Below are 12,621 nucleotides of genomic sequence, written 5' to 3'. Positions count from 1 at the left end.
CCGTTTATAGTTATGACATGTTGGATCATTTAAGAACATGATCTTTGGTAGATTCTGTTACTGGAATTTTTTCTGCAATCTTCTTAGCATTGGTTTTTTGTAAATTGCTTGGTATAAAATTTGAGACTTTTTAATTTCAGCCAGATTATTTTGAACGCAGATGTAAAGAAATATTAGATGTAAAATTTTCTGATAGATTTAATAAATGCTAACAAACTTGCTTGCTTCTATTTTATTATTTAAGCTGTCACATAACATACTGAATGTAAAAACATCATTGTCATTTACCATGTTTCACCTTTTTTCCTGTTTAGGAAACCTGGTTCTAGGAAACATTTCAATTTTAAATGAGTGTTACAAATATTGGTTTGTACTGTACATTAAAGTGGTGCTAATGGTTGAGTATATGATTGAATTAACAAAGATAATTTGTGATATATGTATGGCTTGCAGAGTAAAAATACAATTCTCCATATTTATAGTTAAAGAACAGGAATTATTTTTTTTTTCAGAGTGAAAAACACTTTGCATTATCATCGCCTGGATCAAACATTATAACGGGTAAAAATTTAAGAAAAAAGCTAAAAACTAAAACTAGATTAAAATTAAGGTATAAAAAAAAACTAAAGCTTAAATGTAATTTTTATTCATTTAAAAACTTATAACTAATATAAAATACAAGAAAAAATAATAAAAAGCTAAAAACTAAAGCTAGATTAAAAGAAAAATATTAAAAGATAGAAAAAAAGCAATTAAAATTTAAAGCTAAGCTAATACCACAGATAGATATTAAAAACTTAAAACTAATATCATGAAAAGCTTACAACTAATATCACAGTCAGAATCTTAACAGTAAAATACATTTATTTAAAGAGAAATACAAAAATAAGAAATAAAAATATATAAAATTTAACAAAACCTGTAAGGGGTGTAAAGGGCCCCTTCATGGATAACAAAGATTCTAAGTTTAAAACCTATGATAATTAAAAAAATATTAAAAAAAACTTACTCTTAAGAATAACAAATATAAATACTAGAACTAGGTAAATTTAATTTAATCAAAGTTTTAGTAATTTAATTTAATTTTGTGAAACATGTTTATACTCTATAGTACTCTGTAACTATTTATAGCTCTATAACAGGAAATACTGCAAAATAATAAGATGGGGTGAACATAATCAATTAGATTACTGTGAACTGTATTTTTATAAGAAATGTAATTTAATTAACACATAAATTATAACAATTAAATTATAGTCTGTATTTACTCTTTGGAATAATTTAAAAGAATATATTTCAAGAGGTTGGGAATTGTAAAACTCCACTGTTTCAAGGTATCCAGTGTTTAGAGGCGTTTATTTATAAACATTTCACCATATGATAAAAATAAAGACTGTTTCTGGTGAAAATACGTATTGCTTCAAAATTTCCCTGTGTTGCACCTAAACATCTGATTGGATGAATGTTAAAAATTTTCTGAGAAAATTACTCCTGTTCTGGGCCAGAGCCCTGTGACATTATTTAAATCTGGGCCTGACTGTAGTAATAGCTCCTTTGTCTCTCTTTTCCATGTTATTTTTAATGCTTGTGTACATGTTTACACTTTATTGTCATGACATGTAGAAGTGTAATTTTGTATGTACTACGTTCCAATACTTTCCTGTAAATTCATAGCTATTACTTTTACTAAACATTAACTCCTTTGATTTAAGATTTTACCTTCTTATTCATATTGTTTTTATTTTTTTAAATTTTATAGTAATTAAACTTAACTACATTTTCTTTTCTGTTATTGCCACTGTAATAAAAGTTATAAATCATCTCTTTATTTGTTTCTACCCCTCTCTGTTCACTTCCTACCCTCATTTGTTAATGCCAAACACCCCAAATCTAATTTTTAATGACCAGTTTATATTTAAGATCTTCAAGTTCCCTCTCTTAGTAATAATCTTGCATTCAACGCTCAGTTTTCATATGTTTTTTTGAGGGGAATCATCTTTATATTTTGTTCACTTCCTGTAAGTGTTATTGGAAGACTATTTCTAACATTCGGGTTTTCATATAACTGTATACAATTCACTACAATTGCTGATTTTGAAAGAAAATTATTTATTTGTATGATTATATTTTAATTTATTTACTCTTAAGATGTGAATAAATTTTAGTTCAACTTCCTGTGAAATGTGTTCTAATCTTTCATGTAGTATCAATCTGAAAACTTTTTGTGGAGCTATGCTTATTTCTCAGTATCACCTACAATGTTGGTCTCACCTTGGTAGCCAATAACAGTGATTCCATACCTTCCTTATATTTTTTTTTTTCATGGACATAGTAATCTAATATAGATGTAGTAATGGATTTAGTTACTGCTTTAAGTTTGAAAAGATTTTATTTACAGTGCATGCAAATTAATCCAAACAAAGGGAATTTTTTGTTTATTTGTATGTGGTTACACTACTTGGTCACACCTTTTCTGTAAGTTGTCTGTGAAATGTGAGGTTATTTTGCAATTTTCATATTATAAATAATGTTTTGTGAAAGTTTATTCCATTTTTTTATTACAAAATCATATTTTCATATTTTTTGTTCTGTATGTCTTGAATATATAATAGTGGACATAATTCCAAGAACGTGTACAAAAATTGTTTTTCTTTCTGAGTATGACGATGTAATGACAAATAGCTTCTGAGTTTGGTTTAAAATAGCATTAACTATAGACAGTAATTGCTATTTTAAAATAAATTAAAGAAACTGGTTCTTTTTCACCCCGAAGGAAAGGCGCAAATGTGGCCGTAAAAGAAAAACTACTCCAATACAGGTTTGGTTTTTAGTGAAAAAAGTTAACTTGATCTAAAATTATCTGCTGTGGATTTAAATTGAGAATCAGCAACCAGTGGAATACATTTATAAATGACAACTGTTAGACACAGACTTCTTGTAGCTGGATGAAAAGCTTGTCGGCCAGCTAAAAAGTAACTTTTAACACCAGCAATGTGCAAAAAATGGCACTTGTGACTCAAAGCATATGATAATTGAACCAAAGAAAACTGAAAATATGTTTTGTTTTCCAAGTCACAATTTTTATGTTCGTGGGCAAAGGTTTCCACATTAGAAAAGCACCAGATAAAAATACATCGCTGGCTCATATCCAACAATCGATTAAACATTCCCAGAAAAAATGTTTTGAAGTTATCACACATTTGAATTGATATGATAAAAAGTAGATGATATGTTAAAAAGTGATACAACAAAAAGTATCCGTAAAGTATCCAAGACTTGCATCCTAACTGATGTTTCATACAATAAGCTTATAAATTCAGTCCTTAGACATCTGAAGTTCATTTTTTGAATCCATTGCTTTACATAAAAATCTTGTACATAAAAATATCACACCCTTGTTTATATGGAACTTAAGCATGATCTTAATTTTTGGTAAATTGGGTTAATAAAAATAAATTATTCTCGACAGGTATTTTTTTCTGGTACTTTATTTCTTAAAATAAGCATTTAATTGTCTTTACGTAATATGAATTAGTCAATATTAATTAAAGTAAATGGATTCATATTAAGTAAATGAAAAGTGGAACTTTTTTTGTAGGTGCAAGTGATGATGGTCTTAATTGTGCTGTGATGTTAGAAGTACTGAGAGTGTTATCTCAACAAAAGTATGTACTTGATAATAATGTAATATTTCTTTTTAATGGTGCTGAAGAAACTCCTTTGCAGGTATGCCTTTTTTAAGTCAAGTTCTTTAAATCTAATAATTTTCTGCAGTTTATAATTTTGTGTAGTTTGTGGAGTCTGACTTTATGCGTGTAAATCTTCATCTTTATATCTGAACCTAATATATTAAATACAGCCATCGGAAAGACCTTGTTAGTTACATAGACAGAGCTCCCCTCCCTCATAATAAACGATACAAATATGAATAATACGGTAACTTTACAGGTACCCACAAATTTACCATGAAACTAGTGTAAGTAATTAAACCTACTCACTGTCTCAGAGCAGGAATCAGCAGTATGCTAAAGGAGTGGAAAGTGAGAAAAGAATGATCTACCCCCAGAAGAACTGTCTAATGAGACAAATAATCTCATACAAAGCACTTCACGTAATGGTTGCCAATCTTGTTTGCAAACCCTTAGGTGTTTGGGTATTTTTTTACCCAAGGTGGAAGTAGTATGTTAATAATCAAAAATTTTATATAGATCATGAAAATTTATTCTGAAAAAATTGGATTTTGTCTTTATAATAAAGAGGTAGTCAAAAACAGGTTCAGGCTTCTTTAGGAAAATCCTCAGAGATCTGTGAAATATGGAAATATTCAAATAAATATTTCAGTTTACTGGAGAGTTAATTGGATTAGTGTATGTATATTCCTTTATTGCGATAACCGTTTTATTACTACTGGTGGCCAGATACATGGATGCAACAATTTAATTTCGCTAACAATAATTTTGAAGTTACTTTTTCATATTTTTACAAAGTAGAAAAGTTCTAAATTTAGAATGTATCAATCTCTGGAGTTCTTTGTTGCTAATCTTTTTTTGAAAAAAAAAAGCTTAGCCGGCATAGTCAGTAAAGTTATTTTGGATAACTTGTTATTTTGGATTTTAAATAAATCCTGTTTTATCCTGATATAAAACAATTTAGTTTAAATAATTCTTTTAAAAAGTGTCTAAATAATGAACAAAAGGATTAAAAAATTATTTACTATTACATAATTATAGTGTAATATCAAAAAAGAAATTATAAATGGTAAATTAGTATTAAATAAATAGTATTTAAATTCCTATAATTAATAATTGAAAAAGAAAAATTTTTGTTCATAAATACTTTAAAAAGTGTGATTAAATTTTATTCTGGTTGTTGTGACAGTTGTACAGTTGCAATATATTAATATAAATAAGGTGTTATTGCAGAGGATAAGGTTCAGTTCAAATGAAATTAGTAAGTTAATTTGTTACTTGACCATTTAAAAAAACAAATTTTTACTATCAAGATGATCTTTTTTCTTATTGGTTGCCGAGTATAAGATTTATGTTTTTATCCTCTTATTTCCAAATAGTATTAAAAAAAATTGTTTTTATAAAGCCTAATAACTTATTTTTCAATGGTATCTCATGTTTGTAATATCAATATGAAACGATAACCAATCTTTCCTTCATTAATTGGTCTACATTTTATCTTATTACCGGTTTTGAGCTGTGATTAAAAGAATTTAGTTATGACTAAAAAAGGTTGCTTTAAATAAAAAAAAAAAAAAACAATAAAAACCCAAACTGGCTTCTATATTTTATTCTATACTTATGTTCTCATCAAGATCCAGTCCATTTTTTTGCTGTTACTCATTTATTATAAAATAAACAAAAGAGGTTTTTAAGTTAATTTTTCAACCTGAGGTTTGCTTCTTCTAGCTTCTTCATAGTTTGCTTTTGCTTTCTTAGCATTCTGAAACATTTTCATGTGTTATTATTTTTTTCATTAAAATATATACGTAATAGATTTGAGATATGATTATATGGAAATTTGAATATTAACAAATTTTATTTGTTAAACGCTTCAAAATTATCATGCTAGCTGCTAAACTGTATAGTAAATACTAGGTGCTATTTATAAACCAAAAGAACTTTTTAATGGCTTTGATTGTAATTACAGATCCACTCGTAGATTTAGTTGAAGGGAATGGAGACTGCTTAATCTGGTAACTACCAGCATGGAGAGTAAAACAGAATATTTATTTACTCTTTCTTCTAGTTTGAGTTTGGTGATCATTAAAAGTAGATGTTTTAATCCTGCATCTGTGTTTATAAGTATATATATTATTTTATTTAGTTGTAAATATTTTCCCCCTTGTATTTTTATTTAAATGTGATCTAGTCGTTTGAGAGTTTAATATCTATTTTGTTCTTGTTAGGCATCTCATGGTTTTATTACCAAACATAAATGGGCAACTGGGATAAGGGCATTCATTAATCTTGAAAGTTGTGGAGCTGGTGGCAGAGAAATTCTTTTCCAGGCTGGTCCACAAAATCCTTGGTTAGTTGAGGTAAGTTTTGAGTGTTATTTTCTGTATAATTATTTTTTCTTATTTCACTTAAGAATTTCAATTATCAATTTTGATTAATGATGAGACAGATATATCTTTAAGTTTTAAGGATGTTTTTAGTTTGGTGAAAACATTTTTAATGTGCTTTTTAAAGGTAACTTTAGTTTTATCTTGATATTTGTACTTTTTTATTTCCCTTTTTTGTTATTAATAAACTATTGATACAATTCTTAACTGATTTGTGTTATTGTGCTAATCTTTTAATTTGAGCATATTTGTTGCATATTAAATCTTCAGTTATTTGCTTTGTTCTGTGATCTTTGATTACTCTCTCTGCTGTTTTCTTTACTTGACTTACTAATCCTAGATGTCTGCTAGGTATTCTATATTACCACTTTCTGTGGTGGAGATGTGATATAATCAAATCCATCTTTCTAGTTTTTATGTTTTACAAAAATTCCTTTTATCATTGGCAATTAAGCTTCTTAATTTTTAACCTTAAATCTTATTTTCCTTTAAATTTCATATTTTTCTATCTGATTTTATTTTCATTTATATTTTTAATTCCTTATGTAAAATTGAGATATTTATTATTATAATCTGTAAAGTCAAGAAGTATGTTTTTTTTTTGTTTCCCAAATATAACATCTTCTCAATTGCAACATGTTTCTTCTCTTGAACTCTCTTATAACTATTGTATTAAAAATTTTCCACTTCCAGTGACTCATCTGTAGTATAATATCCATTTTTGCTTTTGCTGATATAATTTCATTTTTCTGCCACTTTTTATTTTGCTTCATTTGTTCTGTTTTATATGCTTTAGTTGTGCAGTTGATCCAGTTTCTTTTATTGATGTAGTATATCAATTAATACTTTCATAAACTCTTTTACTTTTTTCCTATTAATATTATTTTTTGCAACCCTTACATAAATGATCTTTATTTTAAATAAATTTTGATATTTGTTCCATAAGTAAGTTTTCAGCAATAAAAATTTGCCACTTACTACATGGTATGTTTACATTTGGTAGCACGTGAGTTATTATTTGTTGTTAATTAATGAGAAAATGTGCTTAAACTTAAAACAGAACTAAATTAAAAATTATTGTATTTCTAAATATACGGATCTATACTTCCAGAAAATATATCTGAGCTATTGATTGTTGAGTTCTACATCAAAAATGCAACTGTGTAAGTAGTTAATCAGCAGTGATTGGAATTATAGACTGATATATTTATATATATATACAAATAACAAAACATTTAATATATATCTGTATATATTATATTGTTACCAAATATATGCCTAATTTAATATTGGCAGACGACAATGGTAGCAGCTCAGATGTCAACTGGAGAATGCGCTGGTACAAGCATCACTCCTGTCTTGCAGATGACCGTGTAGTTCTCCTACCATAGTGGCGCTGCGGCCCCACCACTCTCAGGCTCCAATAAAAGAGTGTACACAAGAGTGAATTTTTAATTCATAGTCAACTACCACCTGGAGAAGACCAAAAAGAAGAAGAAGAAGATGTAAGAAGACAGTAGTTCCCTGGCTGCCTTAATGCCTTAATGACCTTCCAGCAGATGCCAACATCCCTGCCGGAGCAGCAGGCCTGCCCGGCCTGCTGAGAGAGTCACTGGACATGGATGTTACCTTCCTGCTCCAGCTCGCCGGGCTTCAATTGCCCTGGCTGGCGGACTCAACAGTTGTAGCAGGCCCAGTGTGAGATCACTTGGGGAGAACTGCCTCAGCCATGCTGGTGAAAGACGACAGATGCCGACCTGACACTGCAGGGCTCTAGGAGCCACCACTGCCACGTTGTAGTGGGGACCCAACTGTCACTGAGTGGAAGTCAGGTCTGATTTCAATGGACAAGCCGGAACTCCCTGACTTTGCCGGAGACCAGCTTCTGACCCAGCAGCTCTTATCTGGGCTACCACAAGGTTATAAATTATGAGCTGTCAAAGTCATTTGATGACAACAGCTCTTCTCAGAGCTACCATATGGTTATAAATTACAACAAGCTGTTGAAGCTGATTGATGACAAAAATGGCCTTTTTCAGGCCTACCACAAGGTTATTAGTTACAATGAGCTGTCTAAGCCAATCGATGACAACAGCAGCCCTTCTCAGGGCTACTACAAGGTTATTAAGTGCCATGTGCCGTCAAAGCCATTTGGTGTCAATATATATAACAAAAACCATCCATGGTCACACCAAAATAGAAAGCAAATAAAGTTATCAATTTATATAATAAACTTTTTGATTCTATGAGTTTATCTAAAGCTGTAGAATACTATATCAGAATTTTGCATATAGTTGATTATGACAATTGCCAATTTTTATATGTACAGATGGCAATGTATGTGAAATAGTATTTTATAACTGATGATGAAACCAGTCCATGTATTCAAAAAGGTTTTCAAAAAATCTGTTAAATTTAATAGCTGACTGTTTGATATGCTGACAGGTGATTTTTTTATTTATTAGTAATTAATTATTAATTACAATACATTAGAAAAGATGTTTATTATAATTAAATGTCTGTAAAAAAAAAAATATTATGGTGTAAAGGTACCATACATAAATATTATGTATGGTATAAATACATACCATACATAATATTATTTATGGTAAATCATAAATATTATGGTATTTATGTATGTTGATAAATATTATGGTATCCAAGTAAATATTTTTAAGTAAAAAGGAAAGTGTTATGCTCATGATATTAAATATTACAAGTTTATTGAATAAAAATTAAAAACAAAAATAATATGAACAAAATTAAATTTTGAAAAGAAAAAGAAATTAAATTATTGTTAATATTGAAAGAAAAAGGAAAAATCATAAAAATTCTTGTTTGAAATTTAAAAAGAGAGATTAATACAGGTATAAGGATAAAGTAGGTAGCTTGTGATGGTTGAGTGGATAGTCCTACTCCCAGGGTTGTAATAATGTGTTAGTGATGAGATTATATTAGTGAAATGAACTTATCTGCATCAGTTGAAGTCATGTCAGGCTGGAGTAGTTGTCCTTATGGCCACCGGTTGAAATCCATCAGAAACAATGTTTGATTTGACTTATACGCATGCATACTTGACTTGGCTTGTAAACATATTTGATTTCTACAAAGATTGTACAGATCAAATATGTTATTCAAAAACATATATGCTTTATGTTCAATCAAAGGGGTTTCCCATCTGCTTCAAGGTGGGTGCCATGATCAAAATTGCCCTTCGTAAAAACAGTGATGGAGCTCCATGATAATTTCATGAGATCTTCTGAAAATATAGTTTTATATATTTAGAAAGTAGGTTGTTTTTATTTGTATAATGATTTCAACTCAACATGCCGTTTTTGTTGTATAATTTGATCTTGTCATAATTCTTACTTTTTTATTTTATGTGCATTTACTTTTTAGTTGTTACTTTTTCTTTTTTTTTAGATTTATAAAAAAGCTGCTGAACATCCGTTTGGTAATGTGCTGGGAGAGGACATTTTCCAGGGAGGACTTGTACCATCTGATACTGATTTTAGAATATTTAGAGATTATGGACATCTAGCAGGTCATTATTCATTTATTATCTTTAGGTTTTCTTTATGTTTATATTCATTATTAATATCAAGAAAAAAAATATATTTAAGACTTTTTAAAACTAATTATTTAGGCAGTTGCCCCATAACAGATGCAGACTAAGAAGTTAACGTATTAAACTATAGCCTATTTTCTTATCTTTTTCTATTAGAAGAAGCTTGGAGTTTGACTAACGTATTATCATTGTAGTTCCCTTTATCAGTCACATTTTTTATGTACATACTTCTTCTTTAACTAGTTACATAGAATTTAGGAGTTATATGACCAGCTTTATGCTACATAGAGTGATGTTTTCACATTTATTTATTAAGATTAGATAACTTATTTAATATGATAGTAGGATACATTAAAAAAAAAACATTTTTATGGTTTTACATGGCCTGTATTTGCAATCTGTTGCAGAAATTTTATTTATAATTTGTAGATTTCTCTTAGGTTATTAATTCAAATGGTCATCCAGGGAAAAATGCTTTTCTTCATTCTTATGATAAAATCATGTATGACATATCAATAAAACTTGTTATAATTATAATTATTCCCACTTCTGGAATGATGCATTATTTAGCTTCTCAATATTCCTTGATTTTGTTAAAGTAAAATTTTTCTTTCTTGTGTCCCCAAAGGAAGAAATCTGCAGATTTTAGGATTGGAATCTTACTGGTTATTAAATGTTTTCAAACCTTGAATTAACATACCTTTGCAGAACTTCTTACAAAGTGTTCATTGAAACTCAAGATGATGCACTGTTGAATTATTCTATTGAAACCACAGCTCACTTTATTTCATGGAATCAGGAAATAAAGTGAGCTGTGGATCTATTCTATTTACATCTTGTATCAATAAATTTTTTACATCACTTAATGTTGCATTACTCCCAATAAAACCTTTGACTTGTGCCCATATCAATTCTATTGTTAAAATTGCAATGGTATGGAGGAAGATGCAACACGATACTACTTTTTGATTTTGCAATTCACATCTATTTGATAATATATTTTTGTTTAACTGATTTCACTATTTTAAAAGTTCTACTTTTAACATGTCATTCGTGTATGTGATTTTGTTTGATCTAACCAATTGGCAATTTCCGATTTTCAGGTTGAAGTGCTTGGAATTTTTTCAGTTTTCAGGCAATGGTACAGTGCATTATCCATTACTATGATGGATCCTTCAGCAACACTTTTGACAATTTTTTTAAACCCCTACATAAAATTGTCACCATTCATTTCATCACGATACTCTTTGGAAGATCTGGATTCAAATACCCAATAACTACCATTTAAAAACCTACCTGTTTTCTGATGGCAATAGTGCAATAGTGTAAAATTGTCCAACTTTTCAATTGTTTTCACATACTTTTTTAGAACTAACATGTTTACCATTAATTTTGTGTTTATTATATTAAAAATTGTTCTTTTGCTAACGTCTATTGCATTACTTACTTTCTGAGCAATATCTCTGACTCCAGTTTCAGGGTTATCTTGTTTTGAAGTTATATATACTTGTTTTGAAGTTACTTAAGGGGTTTCCTGATTTATGTTTCACGACAGAATCACTCTTTGGTAAAACCCAATTGCCACAAAGGCACAGAGTAAATTAAAATTATTGAAAATAACTCTGAACAGAACTGTTATAAAAATGAACTATAAAACTGTATTGTACTGTAACAAGATAACATATAAAGTAACAAGATAACACAGACAGAAATACTTTTTTCACTGAACTGTCTAATAATGTGAAGCATTACAAATAATGCTATTGTTATTAAACATCAATAACACACTCAATTAAAAATAATTGCTTATTATTGGCAGTAGCTGTTTTTAATTACGATAACCTTAAGTATTTTTTCTATCTAGTCTGGGAACTTTTCTGATATCACCTTGTTACATGAATAAAGTTAGCTGTAGACTTTATTATAATTTAGTTAATGTGTATATGGTATTTATTGTAACAATCCCATTAATTTATATGTGTGCAACTGGTTTTATATATTAGATGTGATTGCATTTTTTTTTTTTTTTTTTTTGTAAATTAGAGTTCTAATATAATTTGTTTTATTTTCAGGTTTAGATTTTGCTCACTGTGAGAATGGATATGTTTATCATACAAGATTAGATGATACTTATATGATAAAAGATGGTGTATATCAACATACAGGAGACAATATGTTATCTTTAGTTCGTCATTTTGCATCATATAAAATGTTAGCAAATCCAGATGAAAAAGATGGGAGAATTGTGTACTTTGATTTGGGTGGATTATTCTTTATTACTTACTCTGAAACTACTGGTATTATTCTTAATTTGGCAGCAGTATCGCTATCAGTTTATACGGTTTTACAAAATATTTTTATTTATACTGCAGGTATTGATACTTTATATTTATTTAACTACTGAATTGGTGATGATGATAATGCTGTATTGCAGAACACATCATTATCATCATTTCCTCCTGACCTTATTTTCAGAGTTCTTTTTTCCTGGGATGTATCCTTTTAGTCTTGCACAGTTACATTAAGATTACTTTTAATTTATCTTTCACACAAGGGGAAGATTAGTATTTTATAAAAATAATTTTATGTGTAACATAATAATTTAAAAAATAAAATTCTTTCCCAATTTTTTATTTAAATGCTTAAGTAAAAAGACTATTTTTTTACTTGAACTTACTCCTCAGTTTTATCTATTCATAAAAATACTTAACACTTTTATGACATTTATTTTTAATAATGTTCTTTTTATACTGATTATATTTATCTTCCATATAATTACTTGACAGTAACATCATTGCTTGCTAAAAGAAAGAAACAGTATTATTATTATTATTATAATATTAGAATCAACTTACATAATAAAGTATACTGTAGTAATTTTATCTAATTAACAAATTATTTCAAAGACATTAATATATACAAGTGATTCCAAATTGCAAGACAATCTCTCAGGAGATGAATCTTAAGGGAAAAATTA

At 28.6% G+C, this 12,621-nt stretch overlaps 1 protein-coding gene across 4 annotated transcripts in view; it reads left to right on the top strand.

Moving 5' to 3' along the window:
* The window catches only part of LOC142322302 (endoplasmic reticulum metallopeptidase 1-like), a 66,403-nt gene that overhangs the window by 12,785 nt on the left and 40,997 nt on the right, over nucleotides 1-12,621 (top strand). For all 4 annotated transcript variants that reach the window (XM_075361224.1, XM_075361223.1, XM_075361221.1 and 1 more), the window contains 4 exons: nucleotides 3,599-3,726; nucleotides 5,918-6,049; nucleotides 9,500-9,620; nucleotides 11,717-12,016. In XM_075361224.1, the coding sequence (XP_075217339.1) occupies nucleotides 3,599-3,726; nucleotides 5,918-6,049; nucleotides 9,500-9,620; nucleotides 11,717-12,016 (681 nt within the window). The remainder of the gene's footprint in view (nucleotides 1-3,598; nucleotides 3,727-5,917; nucleotides 6,050-9,499; nucleotides 9,621-11,716; nucleotides 12,017-12,621) is intronic.

This window comes from Lycorma delicatula, chromosome 3 (assembly GCF_047948215.1).
Source record: "Lycorma delicatula isolate Av1 chromosome 3, ASM4794821v1, whole genome shotgun sequence".
NCBI classification, from domain to species: domain Eukaryota; kingdom Metazoa; phylum Arthropoda; class Insecta; order Hemiptera; family Fulgoridae; genus Lycorma; species Lycorma delicatula.
Note: the sequence above shows the minus strand (reverse complement) of the source record. Positions and strands in the feature narration are given on the sequence as shown.